The sequence below is a fragment of the Sardina pilchardus genome, chromosome 14, assembly GCF_963854185.1.
Source record: "Sardina pilchardus chromosome 14, fSarPil1.1, whole genome shotgun sequence".
Lineage (NCBI taxonomy): Eukaryota > Metazoa > Chordata > Actinopteri > Clupeiformes > Clupeidae > Sardina > Sardina pilchardus.
In genome coordinates, this window is record NC_085007.1 from 10,500,217 (window position 1) to 10,523,203 (window position 22,987).

The window sequence follows — 22,987 nt, forward strand, 5'->3', positions numbered from 1 at the left end:
CCTCCCCTCCCATTGGTCAACATTCTGAAATCAGTGTCATTAAAAGCACTTGCTTGGCTAAATCAGTTGCCTTCAGTTAACGAAGGATGCTACTTGGGTACTACGTCAGGAAAAGGTGCCGGCCTGGCAGATCCTCAGTACGAATGTGAGTGAGTGTGAGCGTGTGGGAGTAAGGGGGTGGGCTACTACTGAAGACCCTTCTGTCAGTTCTGATGTGCAGGAATAGTGTCCCGCCCGCGATTCTCAGGTGGTGCACAACACGATGGGACAAGCTAGATTTTTTACATAACACATGCCGAGCGGAAAAGCTCTGTAACAAAAGGATTAGACCTAGACTAATGATTCACCTTTCTTCTAAGTTAAAAAAAAGGAGAAATAATTCATTATTCTGGTTTTCAGTGACATCAAGGAGCAGTGCAACAACAAATAAATAAGGCCCTCCCCCCTCCTTCACACACACACAGCCACACACAAACACTGGGCCCATGGGGTTCTGGTAGACAATACAGGACGCTGGGACACCAATCAAAGACCGGAGATTCCATGAGACAAGACGCTATAGACGTCCTGGCAGCAGAAAACCGAACGAGCTCACATACAAGACACAATGTCACTCGCTGACCAGAGGCTGACAGCTGTGGTCACTGAAAATGCCTTCATGCCGATAGCAGGAAAATGAGTCAAAAAACAAATAAGCCGACAAAAAGAGAATAAACTGGGTAGAAACCCAGGTCCTACTGGCCTCAGGCTGCTCCAAAGCTGAATTTGAAAGAGCACTGCCAGATGTCTAACGTCTTAGAGATGACCACTACTAGCTCTGCATGAGCCACAATTCTCCCCAACAATGGAAAAGAAACTGATTAGAAAAATAAGAAAGGTAAAATGAAAAAAATATATAATAATAAACAACAGGCACAGCCTTCTACATTGACCCATCAAAGCTGCTTAAGCAGAACTGCTCATTCAACATCCAACAGCAAGCAGGCTGCCGTTTCTACAATGGAGCGTTCCATTACCTGGCCTCAACCTCTATGGAAATGAATGCTGGTCCAATCCCAAGCTCCCAATTTTCTACAATTGTGCCTGTGCCAAGATCATCCTGGATAAATGGTTGAAGCACCCTCACACACACATAGACAGACACACACACAAACCGTGTCTTCAACAGACAGTAGATATCGCACTAGAGAAGTCCTGCCTGTCCCGGAGGTGTCTTCTCCAGTCCAGTAGGTGGAGCTAGTAAGCAAGCAGCAGTATTGAGTAAAGTTCCTTTGCCCAGCAGCACCCAGTCAGCCAGTCCACCCTGAGAGAAGTGTCCGCCTCCCAGCTACAGTGGGGCCTCCAGGTACACTCTTCTGCGCCACCTTTCCAGGCTTTGTCCCAGGTTACTGTACCACTTTTCCATTGTAGAGCTGGAGCCACCCCGACCACTCGACCCCATACAGTCATGTGAAAATCTTGGACCAGCAACACGTTTTCAAGACAAGAGTACCACTAGAATTTCATTTGAATTCCTCTTTACTTTTTTCTCATACTTTTTTACATTTTTTTGTATTTTTTTTTTTTTTTTTTTTTTTTTTTTAAGGAAAAGCTGCTTCTACTTGCTGGGAGAAAGTTCTGCTCTGCTATTCAACTCTGAGCTGCTAAAAGGTACTTGGGGAAAAATAAACAATAAACAAAAAGTTGTGTCACAATGACGGCACCACGGCGTCTATTTTAACCCTTTCATGCATGTAGGTCATCTGAGACCTGTCAATCATCTCTGTAGTAGTAATTGCACTAATTCAATCTTCCCCATTTGCACGGCGACACCCTGTGACAAGCAAATGACCTGAATCAGATAGTTTAGGCCATCAAATGTCTCAGCACCGCACCTAACCACTTTATCAGGTGAAATAAAAATGTTTTAAAAACATTTAGGGACATATAATAGAAACTGATAGAGACTACAATGCACAGAAACTGCCAACAAATTAATACATCATGCAATACTGACATTGTTTCATTTTTATCTTAAGCGTAATTGTCTGTTTCCCTTCAAGAAAGCTTGACTTATCTTCATCGTTATTTCATACAGTAATAAACGTGATTAATTATGGTCATTCCAGGCTGTATTCAGCTACATGGAGTGCACCATACTGAGAGTTTGTGCACTGAAGTGCAGTCAAAGTGTGCACATAATAAAAACAGATTAAAAAAAATACTAAAAGGAGGTACGTATGTGGATGTCTAGAACTATCGATAGCCTGATTGACATCACACAATTCTTCCCTATTTAAAAAGTGTTTGTTTTCTTTACAACAAACAAGTATGCATGAAAGGGTTAAACCTGCTGAAAGGGTTCCCACAGGAACTGGTAGAGGCCTACCATTATTAGGCAATCCCTCTTTTTCCCTACTCCTTTCTCTCTCTCTCTCTCTCTCTCTCTATTCCTCCCCAACCCTCCCTCCCTCTGTCTCCATCCCTTCCTCTTTCTCCTCACCTTTTCATCTTTGTCTTTCCATCCCTCCCTCTTTCTGTCTCTCCATCTCTCTTTTGTCTCTACCTCGCTCCCTCGATCGGTCTCTCCCTCCTCTCAGCGTCTCCGAGCCGCCCTTCCTGACTTCCTCTTCCCTGCCCCTGTTTTTTTCTTGCTGCTTGTCGGGGTCACAACCACGGCCTCTTCCTCCTCGGCCCCTTCCTCCTCCTCTTTCTCTTTCGCCTCCTCTGCTTCCGGAGTGTTCTGCACCTCTGGGGCGTCCCCTTGGTTCTGCACCTCTACAGCGTCCCCTTGGTTCTGCACCTCTGGAGCGTCCCCTTGGTTCTGCACCTCTGGAGCGTCCCCTTGGTTCTGCACCTCTGGAGCGTCCCCTTGGTTCTGCACCTCTGGAGCGTCCCCCTGTTCCGGCTCCTCTGCGGGCTGGCTGGAGGTTACTGAGGCGCTGCTGCTGCTGCCGCTGGTGGCAGTGGCTGTGGGAGTGACCTGAGTGTCCTGCTGTTTCGCCAGCTCCTCCAGCTCTTCCTGCTGCTTCCCTAGCTCCTCCATCTCCTCCATCTCCTCCTGCTTCTGCTGCTCCTCCATCTCCTCCTGCTCCTCCTGCTTCTGTTGCTGGGCAGCAGAGCGTCTGGATGCCCGTGTGGCGCTGGCGCTGGTGCTGGTGCTGAGACATGGGTCTGGCGTGGCCAGGGGCGAGGAGCTGGCCTTGGTGAGGTCTAACACTACGGGTGCCTGGTCCAGCTCGGGGTCGGGTTCTGGTTCCGGTTCCGGTTCCGTAGGTGGAGTGTGGACGGTGTTGGTGCCCGGGTCTCCGGCGGGTTCGAGACGGGTCTCCTCCGGGCTGCTGTCCATCTCTGATGGGCCGGGCTCGGCCTGGTCCTCCTGCTTACGCAAGTCTCTGTATTTCTGCAAGAGGGTGGTAAAACACTCCGTCAGTGACCACACACACACACACACACAAATGATACTTAATAATATTCTTATTACATGTACATGTGCACATGTATTGATGCACTCCTTAATCCGAAACATACCTCTACCTACTGTAGTACTGTAGTACAGTATTTCATCATCACAGCTACATGTACCTGTTCTCCTCTCAACTTGAGGTTCTGAAGGTTTTTACGACTAACCTGCTCCATTTCACTCAACTCACCTTGAGGTTCTGAAAGTGCAGTAGGGACTTGCAGTGTGAATGCCGCGCCATCGACTCAAACTGGTAGAACTGGCTGCAGAGTCTGCAGAGGAACCCTGCCACCGGAACCATAAAGCTGGAGCCTAGAACACAGGAGAGGAGGTGTCGGGGTCAAGCTTAGGTCTTGTCTTCATTAGCCCAGCTACATTTTTAAGTTCATAATTATTTCCCAATCTGGCCCTTCCATCCACATTAAGGTGGTGTGGTCTGATACCACAAGCAATTATCCCCCCCCCCCCCCCCCCCCCCTTTTTTTTTAAAGCACCAGGCACACATAGTAGTCACTTGATGAGCTTACCATAGATTGTGTCGGAGTCAAACTCTTCGTCATCTGCCATATCCTCCATGGTCATCTCTGACACCCCCTATGGAGTGGAAGAAAACAGAACAGCCACCTTTATTTGCAAGTAGTCATTCATGTCTCGAGAACAATCAAACATTACCTCATCAGGTTCAATAAGTGTTAATAGGATATTTTGAAGTTCATATTCTCTGCAATTTACGTGCAAAATGGTCTGTTTTTCATAAACTGTAACTGAAGAGGTGATCCACATCATCAGTAATTGTGATGCGTGACTGAGCATGACCTTAATTATTATTGTTAATAACAATAATTAAATAATAAAACAAAACAGAAGAGAATGGTACCACAGGTGATTCTTACCTGTCCGTTAGACTCGTCCTCTACATCTTCCTCCCCCTCCTCGGCCTCCTCCTCTCCCACCAAACATCCCTTTTCATCCAAAGCGCTCAGATCCCCCAGTCCTTCTACCTGGCCCTCACGTAGCTACAACACACAAACACACACACACACACACACGGTTAAACATAGAACTTAAAAGTACAAAAACAGAGAGCTGAAATGTAATTTTTTTTCAAAATCCCCTTGCTGAAAACTGACAATCAAACACATTCCACAAAATTCTGATTTTCACTCATTTTCACTGACAGAGTCGGCATTAGGACTACCATACTTTCACTATTGTCCTTCTATGCTTTTATTAGCTAGTATTTGTGTTTGCTTGTGTTTATATAAAGCACATTAAATTACCTCTGTGTATGAAATGCGCTACATAAACGTTCACTTGACTTGACACAGTGTTTATTAGTGACGTTGAGTCGTGCAGCTCTTTTTAGACTTTGGTCAGCAAGGTGTCTCGTTTTGTCACCATGTGTGTAAAAAAAGATAGGCGTGCCATACTTAAGGAGCAATTTATCCACAATAAAAAACAACCGTAAAAAGGGCTATAGAGATAGATCAGACACCTAATGTGGTTTTTGCACACTCCCCTAGTGCACTGACTGGTTAAATACAATGGCTGACCAGCTAATCTTTTATTAAGTACTCTAGTTCTTTCCATACTCACCTGCTACACATTCCTGTGAAGCATAACTATCTTTCCATACTCTTACGTACACTCACCTCCAGTACTCTCTAAAAGTATGATCACCTCCTGTAGTATTCTATTTAGTCTAATTGCATACTCTCTAAGTACACTCACCTCCAGTACTCTCTAAAAGTAGGATCACCTTGTGCAGTATCCTATCTAGTCTCATCTCATACTCTCCAGTACTCTCTCTAAGTGCACTCACCTCCAGTACTCTCTAAAAGTAGGATCACCTTGTGCAGTATCCTATCTAGTCTCATCTCATACTCTCCAGTACTCTCTCTAAGTGCACTCACCTCCTGCACTCTCTAAAAGTAGGATCACCTTGTGCAGTATCCTATCTAGTCTCATCTCATACTCTCCAGTACTCTCTCTAAGTACACTCACCTCCTGCACTCTCTAAAAGTAGGATCACCTTGTGCAGTATCCTATCTAGTCTCATCTCATACTCTCCAGTACTCTCTCTAAGTACACTCACCTCCTGCACTCTCTGCTGGTGCTCTGGAGTCTGCATGTGTTCCACAAACTCACGGGACGTCCTGAACTGCAACTTGCAGACGGTACAGCAGGGGCTGCTGGTGCGGGTGGACAGCTGTGGGGTCAAGGTTCACAGGTTAGGAGGTCGCGCACACCACTGTAGCCTGCCTCAAACTTGCCCTCATACAGTAGTAGATGAATATCAATTGTATTTTTTTTTGCACTGCTGGGATTAAGTACTAAAACTAAAACGCAAAACGTTTTATTCCTGAACGGCTCGTTTTGGGCATGCTTGTTCCCGGTAGAGCCAGGTGTGTTTGAACCTGCTGCTACTGTTCATGCAATTAGTGTCTACATGGACCCGATTGGGTGTTGCACCTAGTGAATCAGCACATTACGATAAAGAGGGATTTATGCGTATGCTAAAAGTCTCATTATTGGTGCGAACAAGATATTCAGTGGCCTCGTGAAGATGTAAGGTGCCGAATACAACACCGTTAATGCTCCACCGGAAATAAATGAGCGACTGGAAGAGCCTTTCGTACACGTAGCCTATTAGGGTCACTACTGTACATCCTTCTGCAGGTCAGCAGTAATAATGTTACCACACTGATGTAACAAAATGCTTCAGCTTGTCTTATCAACTCCCTACTCCTCTCCAGAGCCTGTGGCGATATCAACTCCCTACTCCTCTCCAGAGCCTGTGGCGATTATCAACTCCCTACTCCTCTCCAGAGCCTGTGGTGATTATCAACTCCCTACTCCTCTCCAGAGCCTGTGGTGATGTTGGGCAGAAGTCACCTTGTGCTCCTTGGTGCGTCGGTGCTCCAGCACGTTGCTGGTGAAGTGGGTCTGGCAGGTGGCACACCAGCGCTGGAGGCCTGGTCTCTTCTCCCTGGAGCGGGCACAGAGGGGCACAGAGCACACGTCTTTAGCGGGCAAACTCATTGTTTTACGGACAGTTCAAATAAGGCCTGTATTTTATCAGTAGTAAACATTGATGGCTGGTCTGGATTTTGTCAGTAGTGGCTAAGAGTTACGTCTGGTTGACAGGCTGGGGAGGAGGCTGTGTTGTGAGGGATTCACATGCTCTCATCCCTGCAGTGACTCCTGCGCCTTGGGCAGCAGAGTGACCAGACATGCACACATGCACACACGCACTCACGCACGGACGGACACACACACACACACACACACACACAGGTTGTGAGGGGCTCACACATACCCATCTCTGCGGCTGCTCTGCAGTGACTCCTGCACCTTGGGCAGCAGGGTGACCAGACATGCAGACATGCACACACACACACACACACATACACACACACACACACACACACACACACACACACACACACATACCCGTCTCTGCGGCTGCTCTGCAGGGACTCCTGCACCTTGGGCAGCAGGGTGACCAGGCAGGCGTTGCTCATGTGCTGGATCTCCATCATGCGCTGCTGATGCGCCAGACCGTTCATGTGGCTCTGGAAGTTCTGAAGCAAAACAAAACAGATTCACATGACAGGGTTCATACACATTTCCACCAGAGAATTTCCATGACTTTTCCATGAATTTTCCATGATTTTTCCATGATTTTTTCACAAATTTCCATGACCTTATATTTCTCAAAACCTCACATCAACTAGTGCTACATTAATAATAGATATGACGCGTAAGATAACGGGATGGTTACCTAGAAGGAATGCTCTCAAAAAATTTGCCAATCGGTTGTGACGCAAGTGTGAGACATGACCTGCCCAAATGAGATATGTTTCTGAGTTGAATTGGATGAAGCAAATTTCCAAGACTTTTCCATAACTTTAACCTTTGGGGTGTTTTTTGTTTTCCAAAACCTTTCCAGGCCTGGAAATTGGCATTTTCAAATTCCAGTTTTTTTAAAAACATATGAACCCTGCATGAGTATGCATTGTAAAGAAACCTGTATTCCTGATTTTTACTGCAATTGCCTGACTGGGTCTTCATTCAATCTTGTAAACGGTCAACTTAGTTGGTCAGTCCATCGTGCACTCCTAATGCACCCAACAGTCCAGTGGAGAAGTGAGTTGTGGGGCAAAGTTGTTGTTGTTGTTGGTCCCCTGTGCGGTAAATGTTCCCTACTGGGTAAATGCAAATGCCCCCTTGTGGGGTGAATATCCCGTGGGGTAAATGTCCCCTTGTGGGGTGAATATCCCGTGAGGTAAATGTCCCCTTGTGGGGTGAATATCCCGTGGGGTAAATGCAAATGCCCCCTTGTGGGGTGAATATCCCGTGGGGTAAATGTCCCCCATGGGAGCAAATGCCCCCTTGTGGGGTGAATATCCCGTGGGGTAAATGTCCCCTTGTGGGGTGAATATCCCGTGGGGTAAATGTCCTACCTGCTGGTTATGGCAGGTGATGTTGCAGATGTAGCAGTAGAACTTGTTGGCTCCCTCTCCTCCTCCTGGTCCTCCTGGTCCTCCCACGGCCCCCTCCCTGGCCTCCTCCTGAGTCCTGACCACAGCGCTGCTGCTGACGCCCTTCGGCTCGGCCCCGTCCTCTGGGTCAGTCTGGCTCTCACCGTTCTCTCGCTCCCCCACCTTCAGCGGAGACGCCACGCTCTGGACCGGAACACACAAGAGTGCCACAACATAAACACACATGGAAGGAAGGAAGGAAGAAAGACAGAGAGAAAGGTGGAAAGAAAGAAAGACAGAAAGGTGGAAAGAAAGATGGAAAGAGAGAAAGGTATAAGGAAAGAGAGAATACTTAAAGATGCAGTCAGAGATTTTAGGCACACATTTCCAGATAATCTCAGACTACCTCCCAATATACCATGATGCTCTTTTCAACAATCTCAAACAACCTCTGATATCTTTACAACTCTGTTCTGTAAAAATGCTTCACTGTTCTACTACGTTCTATTTCCCTTCCCGGGTTCCGTAACGTTCCACTCTGTTCTCACCTCCAGGGCATCATCAGCATCTGGTCCCGCCATGCTGCCCCCCTCTTGCAACGTTACGCTGTCTGTAAACACGCGCACACACACGCACACACACACACACACACACAAAGACAAAAAGTCTATTCACATACAGTATCAGTCTGGCAACATCAGGGATCTGTTTAACAGTGGAGAACTACCATAACATATGACGGCACATTTAACTGTGCATTTACATAATAAGTGTGTGTGTGTGTGTGTGTGTGTGTGTGTGTGTGTGTGTTAATTGGACAATCTGGTGTGTTCAGACTGCCCACCTGTGGGGTTGGATTCTCCAGCTGGGCTCTCGTAGTCTTCCCCCAGAGTCCCTGCAACCTCCTCTGACCTGAAGGAGGGAGTAAAGGAACACCGAGATGAAAGGAGAGAAGGAGATGGGGAGGGGGGCAGATAGATAGAATGAGGAGGGGGAGAGGAGGAAGAAAAAAAGAGAGAGGGGGGTAATAAGGAAAAAAGAAAGGGGGAGAGAAAGTGTGAGTGTGCACATGTATTGCAACTTCTGCAGAGGTGAAAAGGACTGCACAGGTGTAAAAATATTCCTCCAATCGAAAGTGAAGCACAATGAAAGCAATCAAAGTCCATTTGATCTAATCGGTTTACAAGGCCACTCCAGAAACAACAGCCAAGGTCAGGGAGCAGAGCAAGAGCAAACAGTCCCAGCCCATCAGGACTCAAAAGAAGCCAAAGCATAAGTGCTCGTTAATCTCACATCCACCCAGGACTGAGAGAGCCAGTGGGAAGGACATTGTATACCAACTCCCTATTTGTCCTCTGACAGTGTGGTATGTTTAAAGAATAAATGCATTGTCACGTGTCCATCATGTCAACATTAATTTACCCACCAAATCCAAAACGAAGGTTATGCATATAACCACGGTTCTATGAGTTTCGGATGACCTCAGTAGAAATGAAGTAGAACATTCATCCATTGGAATCATTTTCAGAACAGGTTCAGTTTTCTGTGTTTTTCACATCTGTATACTACAACCCCATTTCCAAACAGTTGGGATACTATGTAAAATACAATTTAAGTAAAAACAGAATGTGATCTTTTGGTAATGATGTAAACCCAATATTTAATTGAGCATAGTGCAAAGAGAACATATCTGTGGTTGAAACTGTGGTGAAATACATGTTCATTTTGAATTGGATGCCAGCAACACATCTCAAAACAGTTGGAACAGGAGTATTTTAGTCACCGTGCTGCATCGGCCTGTTCTTTTAAAAATGTCTCTAAACACTTAGGAACTGAGCTAAGTGGTTGCTGGTGTTTATTTGACTAATAAATGAGATGTGGTGTGCAAATGCTTTCAACATTTCAACTCTGTCCCAGTGAGTGAGAGGTGTGTGTTATGTATGTGAGGGTGTGTGAGAGTGTTTTTCGACCAACAAAGAACAATGAGTGTTGCATACATAAACACAAGTTAATCAGATGCATAAACCAGAAAAGGATATGACTGTTATCCCATAAAAACTGTAGAAATTGGTGGTGTAAAATGCTAGTTAACGTCTGCAGTGTAGTGTTAGCTAACTGACACTAAAAGTAAATGACACACCCATGACACACCCACCCAGGAAAAAAAACAAAACAATATTTTTTGGTTCCAGCTCCAGCTCGAAACTCACTCAGGTTCTCTGTCCATGGAAACGGGCCATCAGTGTGGGGTCTGTTCCAGTGTGTGTGTGTGTGTGTGTGTGTGTGTGTGTGGTCCTGGGTTCTGCCCCACTGAGTGTGTGAGGTATGGGCTCTGTCGCAGTGTGTGTGTGTGTGTGTGTGTGTGTGTGTGTGGTCCTGGGTTCTGCCCCACTGAGTGTGTGAGGTATGGGTCCTGTCGCAGTGTGTGTGTGTGTGTGTGTGTGTGGGTTCTGGGTTCTGTGGGGGTGGCGGGTGTTTACCCTTCAGTGCGGGGCTTCTTCAGAGCTGGTTCCTCATCCTGCTGCGCTGAGGCATCACTGGGTCCATCAGCCAGAGGCACTGCTGCTTCATCTGCAGAGGATTAAACCAGAGAGGGTTAAAGCGGAGCGAGAGGCGCAAATGTTCGACCATTTCCGCGTTCTGTGTTCGCAAAGGGGAGGGGGGGGGGGGGGGGGGGGGGGGGCGAAATCCCCCTTGAAGCAGACCTTGAAAGTAACGTTACATTCGAACTGAACTGCTTGCCAATCTGAGAGATCGATATCCCACTATGACATCTTTGCGACACGCCTCTATAAGCAGACAGGAACTGTTCGAATTTGGCTTCCATAGAGATGCATTATGTTGCTCTATCTTGTCAGTAATGAAGGATCTTTGATTAAACCGAAGATCCTTGATTACTAACATGGATTTAGCCAAAGATTGTTAAGGAGGAGCAAGATACTTCATCAGGGGCCACTTCCGGGAATCCAGAAAACATGAGGGGACGACGACAAAATCCTCCTTTATGTAGAGCAATGTTCCACTGAAGTCTATGGCCTCTGCTCTGCACTACAGAAGTGGCTTCTGATGAAGCATCTTGCTCCACCTTAACAATCTTTGATTGAGCTCAGTGTGTGAAAGGGGCCTAAGAGAAGCCCTTGCATCGCTACATGTACAACTGAAATGATCATTCTAGGCAGCTCTGAGTGTGACGGAGACCTAAGAGAAGCCCTTGCATCGCTACATGTGCAACTGAAATGATCATTCCCCTTTAACCCGTTAGTACAGTCATTTCCTGACTATTAGCCGCGGCTTATAAACTGATTTTGCAAAATTTCTTCAGCTATGAGGTTAATACAGGGGGAAAGTTAATATGGTGGTGATATGGTTTTGTTTGTTTTAACTTGCTAACTGTCCTGCGGCTTATACACAATGCGGCTTATATGCGGGAAATTACTGTAGCTCTGCTTCACGTACAGTACTAATGCAGATGTTATAACTCCATTTGAATCGTTGGATCATGGATTCAAAAGAATAATGCTGATTGTTGAGAGTTGCAAGGTGAAGTATGGAGGTCAAGAGGAAAGAGCACCTGACAGCACAACAGCTTGGCAAATACCGACAAATGACTTAACAGCTATTCACACTAGATTCTAGAAATAGCCCATCACCACTCACGCACATACGTGTTTCCATGTGTGATATGCATGGGCCACCATGTGAGCATGTGATCATGCCGGGAAGGGGGGTTATAAATATACATTGTGCTGTTCTGGGGTATATGTGTATGTCTGCATGTCTGTGTGTGTGTGTGTGTGTTTGTATGTGTGTGCGTGTAAGTGTGCACGTGGAAGTTCACCTTTGCTGCCACTGGCACCTGGTTGTCCCTCTGAGGTTCCGGCAGATCTCTGTTCATTCTCACGCTTCCTGTCAGGCTGCCGAGAGCCGTAGTCCTGCGCAGAAAGACCCAGAAAAAAACATCAAGCCACAACACACACACACACACACACACACACACACACACACACACACACACACACACACACACACACACACACACACACACACACACACACACACACACACACACACACACACAGTCCTACTGTAAGAGCACACCAAGAAGAATGAGGTCAGGACATTGAAAACACAAACTATACTACAAATGTTGTGTGCTTTAGTTGTTTATAGATAATGTGTATGTATATGTATCAATACGCATCATATATCATATCATAATTCAGCTTACAAAACAAGGGAAATAAAAAAACAACTAGTAGCATGCCGTTCTGCATCTGCTACTACAGTAATATATGAGGTCAGTTGAATTGAATGGGAACACATTGAGTTTAATAACAAAATACAAAACTAACTAAAAGAATCAGGTTGTGATGCATGCATTCTGCATTTGTGATGTGATGTGAGCCCAAGTCCCTTACGTTGTTCATGTAGCGCGCGTGGTGGTTGTAGGGGCGCGGGGCGTAGCCCATGTGGGGGCTCTTGATGGCCACGCCCATAGGTACGGGGCCCAGCAGCGAGGAGCGCGACCCCGCGGAGAAGAACTGAGCGAACTGCTGCCCCCCCATCGCATAGCCACGCATGTTACCTGGAGGGGGAGCAAGAGGACAGTCAACACCCAACGACTCGGCTCGACTCTCAGGACTTTCTTTTAAAATGTCGGAAGGTAACTGTATATTCCGTACGGTGCCCATGTAACACCATTTTCGTAAAATTGACACTTGTGATGGAATTAAGCAATAAGCCACTCGAGGCTATAGTTTATGCTGATTATAGACTTATCTAAACAACAACTAAAAAAAAATCCCTGTAGCTGTTCTGAAATCAGTGTAAACTTTGGACTCGGGTGGCTTATTGCTTAATTCCATCACAAAGTGTCAGTTGTACGAAATGGTCCTACATCTTGGGCACCATATATACGGTTACTTTACGTTACTCCACTGTTGTTCAATTCACCATGCAATGACTTGCTCAACAATAAGCACTGCCTCAAGTCAAGCTATAATGCAGCGCATAATGAGCGATGACAAACTACAGTATGATGATGACTGGCCACAAGCCGAACACATACAACATATACAGTTATACACACACAGAACAAGAATACACAATATTGAGAACCAGGCTAGAATGGGGAAACAAAACACACCAGCAACACACCTTCACATATGGACAAACATGAAGTGATCTCTCTCTCTCTCACACACACACACCCACACACACACACAAAGCTGCTGTGATTATGATATGGCCCATCACTACATACAGTCCAGCTAAGGGAAGCGCCTACCTTGCATCTGCTGCATCAGTAGCGCCCCTTGTAGCATGGGGTTGGGAGCGAGAATGGTCGCCTGAGTAGGGGAGCAGAGGTTGACCATACGGGGAGGGGGCGCCGGCGCCGCCACCGCGATGGGCCTGTGTGATAATGAGGGTGAACCGAAGCGTGAGTGAGTCTAGTCAGTCAGGATGTTAGGTTCGTTTGACCAACCTAATGCGCTTGAGTAACGGTAACGACAACGACAAGTCTGGCATGGATGCTAACACGCACTCAGTGGAAAGAACAGATAAACGACAACAACAAAACAGCCAGATAAATGACAATTAGTGATTTAACATGCGCTCGAACAAAAGACGAAAGGAAAATCATGTGGCTAAAAAAATAAATAAGTGAACAAAGACAACGTATTTCACATAATGCAATAACAATGTAATTTACTTGTCAGCGGTGACAGGTCCTAAAGAGGTTACTATCTGCAAAGAGTACGATACGGTGCTTCCGCCTACATAACACTTGCATAGCACCGTCTGATGGAGCGACAAGGCCTAGTCTACATGTTGATCCCCGACCTCGCGTTGACAGTCTTACCGGCCACTTTGATGGTGATGCGACATGTGATGGGACGGCGGGGGCTGTGGTGGCGGCGGTGGGGGCGGCGGTGGAGGTGGAGGCTGTTGCTGAAATAGTTGCTGAAGCTGCCGCAAATGTTGGTGAAACTGCTGCTGCTGCTGCTGCTGTTGGTGGTGGTGGTGATGCGGGTTAAACATCCCGGCTTTTTGATGGTGCTTCCAGAGATTCTGTGATTGATTGATCAATAGCTAATGGTTAGCGTTAAAGGGTGAGCTACTCAACTACGAAACAGTTTCACATCGTTACCCATTAAAATGGCCAATGGAAATTATCACAATATAAGTATGAAACCAGAGGTAGTTGTCTCCCCAGTTAACAGGAACTCAAGCATCTAGCTTCTAGAGTTTTAACTAGCGTTTAGTACAGAAAAGTTGACGTAACGTTGCTTAGCTGTGAGCGCAGAGAAGTGGGATCACGTTAACTACCATGTTGACTTACACAATAGTTTGGGTTTTTTTTTTATCTCCTGACAAACACCTTACAAAAAAAACCAGACAATAACAAGCATACTCGTACAAAACATTAGCTGTAGCATGCAATGTTGGCTAGGTAGGTAAATGTCAGGATAGCCCATCTGAAGAACTAGGACAACTTGGTCGACGTTAGCTTTTAGCTACGAGGCTAATAAAAGGTAACGTTAGCCTAACGTTTTGGATAGTTGTTGATGGCTGAAGTAATGTTAGCTAACGTTACCTAGCTAAGAATCACGGTGGGTAGGTTAACAAATATGTTCGACTACAGTTATTTTTTTGGCACAGACTTTGAACAAATTGACCTGACTTATGATACTTAACGTTAATGGTTGGCTGGCTACCTAGCTTACGCTTTCTCTGGCTAGCAGCTAGAAAGGAAACTAACACCGCCTTTCATTCAGCAAGTTGTTCAGTAAGAAACGATTCCATCTTCGTTTACAGAAGTAAGCTTCCTAATAAATCATCACTTTCTCTGTTATGACCTACTTGTAGAAAAAGTGGAAACCGGTTGAAATTGCTCCGTTGAAATAAAACTCAGACGTGCTGTAGCCTGTTGCAACTTCCTATCACATCAATTGTTCATCGTTCTGCGCAGTTATGCTGCTCACTAGCATGATGGCTAGCATACGCATACCGGTGTTTTCACAGCTACTTTACGTCTGCGCGTAGTTAAAGCGGAAGCCCCATTACTGCCCTCGTGTGTCTAGGAGGCTCGACGTGGACATGGGCCTATTCTACAGTAGGCTACAGAGTTTTTAAATGACTAAATAATGTGTTTGCCAGAAGCAAACAATCTAGTTGTATTGTTTTGTTATTAGGTAGTAAAAACAAACTGTATTTACCTGAAGTTGCAATACATTCACACTTCTTTGGATAAGTAGCCTATAGCCTATGCCTATTGCATTTCTCATTTTTGAGTTGTGACGGGTTGGCTATTTTTAGGGGGTCCATTTAATTACATTTGCCTAGTTTGGGCTGCTTCATATCTCGTGAGTCGTGAATTACCTTCTTACCCTCAGACCATTTTCAAGCTTTCTTTGGGTTGGAAACCCCTCTGTCCGCTAGGCGTTTCAGCAGTTTCAGCACCATGGACAGAGCACCCCTTGTACAGTAATCGAATGTGTCGAGATAAAGTTTTGCAATGAAAGTTTTGTTTTCATATTACAAAGATAACGTATTTTTTATAATACATTTTCAGAAATCTAAATAAAATATAATGTAATAGCCTATGTATTTGTGGTTTAAAGCACTTGCCTGTTTCAGTGAATGTCAGGAAACCTGCAGTAGCCTAACTAAACGGAGACTCACGAATGAAAGCTTTTTTGGAGTCCCCCGCGGTGCTCACTGATTGCACTGGGATTGTTAAGTATTCTCGCATTTGCGCTGTCTCACATTTCGATAGATGCCTACACACTCCTGTAGCCTACAGTAGGTTGCCTCGGCACTACATAAAAGAGCCACACGCTTGTATCTGAGCACGACGCAGACAGAGTCTTCCACTGCGCCTGCCCGCGGTCCACCAGGGACTGTGCAGGGATCTCCCTGTTTATTCAGAGGCCAGTAGAGATCATCCCCTCTTTCTCGTCGGTGCCCGACAGACGGCAGAGCTGCGGTCCAGAGGGTAGCTTAGCTGTGCTGTCTTTTACGTCGCTGGGACGCCAGCAATGAGGGTGAATGCAAAAATAAAATAGGCAGAATTTCAAAACACCCTACTAGCACTAGGGTGAAAAAGGAGAGGATATAGCGCTCAAGCGACCGATACTCTCCTCTTCTCTTCAGTTTGGCTTTCTACTGAGAAGGAGCGACAGATTCCCCTGCAAACATGGGTAACCAGGGGATGGAGGATCTGATTCCTCTTGTCAACAAAATGCAAGATGCATTCTCGGCCATCGGACAAAATGCCAATCTGGACCTACCCCAGATTGCCGTGGTGGGCGGACAGAGTGCAGGGAAAAGCTCGGTGTTGGAGAACTTCGTGGGCAAGTAAGTGCTTTCAAATGTGCCATGAAGGCACGGGCTACAATAAGTGTGTTACTGAAGTGTTGTCGAATAACCTTTGGTCTAATCTGTCCTGACCACCCAAGCAAACAATCCTGACCTAACTCCGCATCCTGTTCTCGAAGCAGTCTAAGACACAGGGTAACCTTGAATGATACCGCGTTATTGCATTGCTAAATTATTCTCAGTGACCAGTCCCTTTTCCTCGCTGTTGTGCATCGCCATTAGTGTGTCCAAACAGATTATTCTGTTACATAAACACACGTCTCTCCGTGTGTAGCCCACACGACAGAGAAACGCGATTGTAGGAAATTGTGTCGAAAAAATAGTTTATTTTCTTTGAATCGAACAAATAACAACAAACAACCTACTCAAGGTCACGACGTAAATGGAGAATAAGGTAGCCTATTCATGTTGCCGGAGAAAAATCCGTCTAGTGCACTCACGAGACCGTGCCAATGACAAGACTATTACGGCAATTATCTGTGCGCTTGGCTATTGGCCAATCCTCACCAAATGAGTTTCCTTCCAACGAACCCTAGACAGAACTGGTGGAGGTAACGGCACCCTCCTCAAAACTGTAAAGCTTGTTGTGGCAGATTGCATCTGAAGCGCTGTCCACACACCAACCTAACTGATTTAATCGAACCACCCCAAATAGTGGCATCAAGTCTGATCGAAGCACAAGCAACCTGTGTTGGTGTTATTGTAGCAGGAACCATCGGTTGGTTTTGCAGTCGTCTGTAAATTAAACTGACACTGCGGCATTGGGTTGTCCACTATGATCATCAGGCATTCATCAAATTGATTTGTACTTTTAGGAGAAATGTTAGAAATGACTGGTTGATGTAGCCTAATTTGCTTTCTAATCAAGCTGACATATGATGGTAGCCCTGGCTTGGCTATGTGTTCGGCAATCTAGGCCTACAGCTGACTTCTACTAGCAACGCACATTCAAACAGCTCGATCTTAGCAAGCAGCAGTTGCACCCCAGAAAATAGTCTTATAGATATGGCTAGTATATGGATATTTAGCAGTTGTTGGTGACACTGTATTTGTTGAAACTGTATTTTTTGTTGTGTGCTGGCAAAGCACAATGTGTCTATGTAGGCCTTTATTCACACAGGAGAACATTACACTCTGCCTCCCACTGACTGACAGTAGGCGTGACCTTGTGTTAAAAGCAGCGGGAGAGACCAGAGCTCTCAGCCATTGTGGTGTGGTGTGTGAGCGCAGGCTCCATCTGTGTGTGTGTGTGTGTGTGTGTGTTGTGTGTTGTGTGTTTGAGAGAGAGAGGGGGGGGTATGTGTGTGTGTGTGTGTGTGTGTGGGTGGGTGTATCTAGCTGGCCAGGTTCAATGTGGCCTTGGCTAGGGCAGCCCATACAAAAGATGCCTGATGGTTGGCCGTTCGTCGGGACCAGCTATTCATGTTGACAGTTTGATTGTGGCCTGTGTAACAGGCGCTCGGAGCGCTCCAGAAATACAGGCAGTTTAATGCATTTCTGCATCAGGACCACGTGCGCACTACGCCGCGTGATTCAGCAGCAAATTTGTGCTGAGGCAAGGTCACACATGCAGCAGAGAGAGAGAGAGAGAGAGAGTGTGTTGTCGGGCACGACTCCCTCTCACTGTGCTCTCATATTTACGTCTAATTCGTGCAAATAGATCTGAGTGTGCGTTGTTCCAGTTTAAAATTCTCCACCCCCTATAAACACATACACACACACACACACACACACACAAACACACCATCCCCCCATCCTCATGAAAGAGCATCTCTCTCTTCCTGTCTCTCACACAGATGCAAACAAACACACTGAGATGTGGAAAGCATCAGGAGCTTCCAGTTGCAACATTGTAGTTGCGCATGCGTGATGTAATCTCACAGTATTACTCAGCTTCTCACTCTCCTACTCTGACATAATGCACAACATAATAAATTAGAATACATTTCTTAAGAAATAAATAAATAAATAAATAAATTTAAAAACATTTTGGAAATGCTCAAGTGTGAAGTTGTCGGTGAAGCTGTCCTTTCCGAGAGACATGACTAATTTGGAACTGGTATCATTTAACTTGTACACACACACACACACACAGGCAGGGACACAAACACACACAGGCAGAGACACAAACACACCAATCATTAATGCTCTCCACAGAGGCTGTAATCTGCAGCCCTGCCTTCATTAAGCTGCTTGCTCATCATCCTTTTTACTGTTAATAGAAACAATCAAGTTGTTGACGGAGTTGCCGCTGTGTCTTGTGACGAGAGGTAGATGTCGTCCAGGTGTTGGCCAGCCCACCACCCCGGTCTGGTGTGGTCCGATGCGGTCCGCGAGATCATGTGGTGTGGTGCTGCAGTGATTCTGCTTTCTGGACCTCGTGGTGATTTGACTTGCTTAGTTTGGGAGAGTTCCGCAGGGGCCTGGGCAGCTTAAAGAGCACCCTTGTGTGCGTCAGCAAAAAAAACCTGTCTGGGATACCTCACTGAGACAAGCGCATCAATCACAGGCCGCGTGTGTGTCGGCACATTGGGACTGTGTAATCTTTAGTCGCATAACTCAAACTATTCTAGTCACGTTAAACCAAACCTGTCATTCCCAGCTTTATTCCCATCATTATTTTATTAGCTCTAAATCAGCTGTGTATGAGGTCGTATAAGTGGGATACATAGGCCTATTTATGTGAGTTCTCGGGGGTTAATGCGCAAGTGTAGCTTTTGCCTTCTGTTAAACGTGGACAGACCCTGCAGCATTGGCAGGGGAGGCACACACACACAGTGAAGGATAGTGAAGACACAGATAATAGACCCACTCTCTGGGAATGATGAGAATGATGGCGTTCGGTCGGTGCACACTGTTCTTTGCCCTAGATTCTAATCTGAACAGGTGTCCTCTTACCACCTGTAATAATAATAATGATAGCTCACTGCCACATGTCCTTAAGTGTAAAATCACACACTGCAGTTTCTCTGTGACCCTCTTGTGGATATTAGCTAGCCTGGCTATCACCAGACTGAGCTCTTTAAGAATCTTTTAAGATTGGACATAGGCTGGGAGGGGTCTGTGCTGTATTTCTATTGCACAAGAGACATGATCAGCGGGCATAGTTCAAATGACTCGTCACACTCTGTATGCATTTGGATAGTCCTTCAACCAATCAGATCAACAATCTGGATGCGCCTGGTCAATAAGCCAGTTTGTGATTGGTTCCAGCAAACATGGACAGGAAGCAGTGATCATAAATGTGCAGGTTTCCAGCCTGAACTACAGGGCGAAATCCAATCGCCATGCAGATCGGGCTGGGTTTACCCAGTCTAGATTTTAGTTATCATTAGTGACTTTGTTATCACTGAATAGGGTTCACTCACTGACTGTTTTCAGAAATGGTCACATATTGAGAACAGTTGTCGTTGTACTGACCTTCTGTGGGACGAGGTCATTTCTGTTATGAGGTATCTTGCATGGCCCTGGTTATCCACCCTCATCTACTAGCTCAAGTTAGTTATAGATATGAGGTTATTCTTCCTTCTCAACTAGAAGCTCATGTTAGCTGGCTGTATAAGAAGACAGGCAGAGCTAATGTTAGCTAGCTGATCAGAAGACTACTGACAGAGCTCAGGTTAGTTTGCTGATAAGAAGAATTCTAACAGAGCTCATGTTAGCACGCTGATAAAAATGACTACTGACAGTTAGCTAGCTGATAAGATGACTACTGACAGAGCTTATGTTAGCTAGCTGATAAGAAGACTTGATGACGTTCACCCCTTTTAACATGACTAAATGAGCCTGATAGAGAAATGGGACCAAATGTTGCTATGAATCCATGTCAGATCGTTAGCGATATGTCAATTCTGCAGTCATTTGGACACAAATACTAGCATAGACCAGCATAGCCTATTGAGTTTGGCATTCACAAATGTGAAAGGCCCACATGAGATAGTGTTCTGCATTAGGTTTTGCAGTTTTTTGATGGTATTTCACCAATTACTGAGCAAACTGTAACATGCAGCATGACAGATATGTACTATCTAGCCGAAGTTCTGCTTCAAACCTCTCTGATCTAGTTAAGTACATCCACAGAGCATAATTAATCTTTGTTCAAGTGACAATGTGGGAGTCTGTTCGGTAATGATAACTGGGAATGACTTTTCTTCAGAAGGATCACAGGTTTATGTTCTCGCGTCTTGTTTTCCTTCTGATTTAGAAACAAGCGAATCCTTAGAGCAATGTGTATGTGTGTGTGTGTGTGTGTGTGTGTGTGTGTGTGTAAATACACATGTGTCATGTGTGTGTGTGTGATATGCTAGCTTTGGGAGATGATGGCGTGACACTACAAAGCCTGCATTTGCCTGTGAGGGACTCGTTGCAGAGGCACCGAGCTGTTTTCCCTGTCAGCAGTGCAGATCCGCAGGCTGCCAGTATGCAGCACTCATTCATGATGAAGTTTTATGGGCACTGACGGATCGTGGTTGAAGCACTGCCCCCCCCCCCCCCCCCCCCCCCCGGCCCTGTGCGCCTAGCTGGACCTGACATCAATCGGGCCTTAGATTACCCCTCTGTGATTTATCATCTCCAAGCTGCAGAGGTGCCTGCCTGATGCTTTACTTGGGATGAGAGGAACCTCATGCCACAATATCTACATCAGAGGGAGTTCCTGTTTCTGGTCATACTTACGCTCTTAAAATGAATATGTTGAAAACAACACATCTCTGTGTCCAGATGTTATTTGTTACAAAATATGTGTTGAAAATAGCACAGCTTGTGTTATTTTTAACACATCTCTGTGTCCAGATAGGGAAAACACAGTGTGCTGTTTCTGACACATTAGTTTTGAGAGTGTACACATGTATACTCTGCATGTTTACGTGCAATGAAAAGATTGTTGTATGCAAAGCTACCAGTTTACAAGACAGTAATTGCTCAGATGTTGCCTTCTCTTAAAAGTTGATGATCAGTACCAGAGTGTTAATTAGGGTCTGGAGTCAGATACCCTACAGCGGTCTATTTACTCTATGGTACTCAAAGCTGCTGTCAGGACTAAGGACAGCTCCCTGCACAGCCTGCTTCAGATTTGCAAGTTTTCTTTTTTTTCTTGTGGTGGTAAAATGCAAAGTGACTTCTTCAGCCATGTGTTTGTGACTTGCTTTGTTTGACTTTTAGTTTTTTTTTGAGGAATATGAATCTGACTTGAATTGTCAGTGGGTTGAGGGAACTAGCGGATTACAGAGCAAAGAGCAGGATAAAAATCGACTGAGATGGAACATTGTGTCCTGTACCTGAGTGGTATTGTGCGTCTGTGATGACCACTGTGGCAGGCAGGCAGGCAGCAGGTAGTCAGAAGGGGCTGGAGAGAGTGCCCAGTCTGGACACAGGGTCGATTCATAACTCGATCAAAAACGTTTTTCACTGTCTGATCTGCAGTTGTGTTTCATCTGTAGGTCCAATTGCCAGCCATGAGGTCCACCATAAGACCAAAGAGAAAATAACTCATACATACATGCAGCGATGAAATTGAAGCACGCTACTGAGATAAAGAGAGCAGCTGATTGTTATTGATTTGTAATTCGCCTGAGTCAGCTCAAAATAGCAGCTGTAGGAAGCCACAAAAATTCCCCTCCTACTTCTGGTTAGTCTATGACGTCACGTCCTGTGGGAGTATGCTTCAATCTGTGACAATGGCCTAAACGTTATTGTTATTTAGTTTTATTTTATTTACGAATCCTTTATTTTAACCAGGTATGTCCCATTGAGATGTAAATCTCCTTTTTAAGGGACATCTGGATTTGATTATTTTAATTACTGTTCATTTATTAGATAAATATTGACTCACTGCTTTAGAAGTTGCTTCGTTAGGAAAAAGAAGCTGCAGCAGCTCATTTTATACAACATATTTTGCCGAGCTGAGAAGATTAAATGTGTCTGCCTAAAGAATCTGATACTTGAGCTGAGCAGTCAATCTAATTTAACCCTCCCTTCATGCCCCTGAAGCAATGAGATTGGGTGGAATTGTTTTTGATCAAGTCACTTGCAAAAGCCATTTACTGTCCAAGACACAAACATTTAATCTGACAGCCAAAGGACCTTGCAGAGCAAAACTGGACAATATTTTGTTGAATTTGACAAAGTGTATTAGACTTCGAGACCTCACGTCGCCTTGCTAGACTCCTTGTTCAGTAACCTTTACCCACCGACCTGCCCTGACAATGACAACAACAGGAGATGTATCCTCACACACACACACACACACACACACACACACACACAGGAGACATGTGCGTACAGAACAGCCCTGAGGACCCATTCTATTTCGGCTCCTTTATTAAAGGTCTCTATGAGCAGCTGGAGGGATTTTCTCACCAGCTGTAGCGACACGTTATCTTTATGAAAACACAAAGTGGAGAGGAAGAATGAATGCTCATCTGACCGGTGAGATTTACTGTGTTGTCTCACTGAAAGCTCAAAGTTGGGCTTTACTGAGAGAATCATATCTCTCTTACACACGCACCACCCACACGGCACACACACAAGCACATGTGTGCGCGCGCACACACATACACTCATACGCACACACACATAGTGTCCTATTCCATTTCTCCCCACTGATCGTTAAGAAGAGGCTATGGTAAATGACGCTAATTCAGATGCTACACCTTTGATGTCATGGAACACAGAATGGATC

The 22,987-nt window shown here is 45.5% G+C and overlaps 2 protein-coding genes across 2 annotated transcripts in view; one reads left to right on the forward strand and one right to left on the reverse strand.

Annotated features, from left to right (window-relative positions):
• Positions 1-9: 9 nt before the first annotated feature.
• On the reverse strand, positions 10-14,892 carry ciz1a (cdkn1a interacting zinc finger protein 1a). Its single transcript, XM_062554931.1, has 16 exons — positions 14,791-14,892; positions 13,790-13,998; positions 13,214-13,338; positions 12,345-12,511; positions 11,765-11,858; positions 10,407-10,497; positions 8,771-8,838; positions 8,475-8,536; positions 7,909-8,130; positions 6,896-7,026; positions 6,338-6,431; positions 5,538-5,651; positions 4,336-4,458; positions 3,970-4,036; positions 3,633-3,754; positions 10-3,382 (listed from the first exon to the last, which is right to left on the reverse strand). Exons 2-16 carry the CDS (start codon positions 13,966-13,968, stop codon positions 2,576-2,578), a joined length of 2,466 nt encoding a protein of 821 aa, XP_062410915.1. The 5' UTR covers positions 13,969-13,998; positions 14,791-14,892; the 3' UTR covers positions 10-2,575.
• Positions 14,893-15,886: 994 nt separating this feature from the next.
• Positions 15,887-22,987, forward strand: part of dnm1a (dynamin 1a) — a 76,972-nt gene continuing 69,871 nt past the window's right edge. The window contains 1 exon segment of the mRNA XM_062555066.1: positions 15,887-16,287. Within this exon segment, the coding sequence (XP_062411050.1) occupies positions 16,127-16,287 (161 nt within the window). The 5' untranslated portion in view covers positions 15,887-16,126.

Coding starts and splice junctions, on each gene's coding strand:
- ciz1a (XM_062554931.1), bottom strand. CDS start 13,968: ATGTTTAACCCGCATCACCACCACCACCAACAGCAGCAGCAGCAGCAG. Junction 11,859..12,344: donor ACGCGCGCTACATGAACAAC/GTAAGGGACTTG, acceptor CTTTCTGCGCAG/GACTACGGCTCTCGGCAGCC. Junction 5,652..6,337: donor GACGCACCAAGGAGCACAAG/GTGACTTCTGCC, acceptor TTGACCCCACAG/CTGTCCACCCGCACCAGCAG.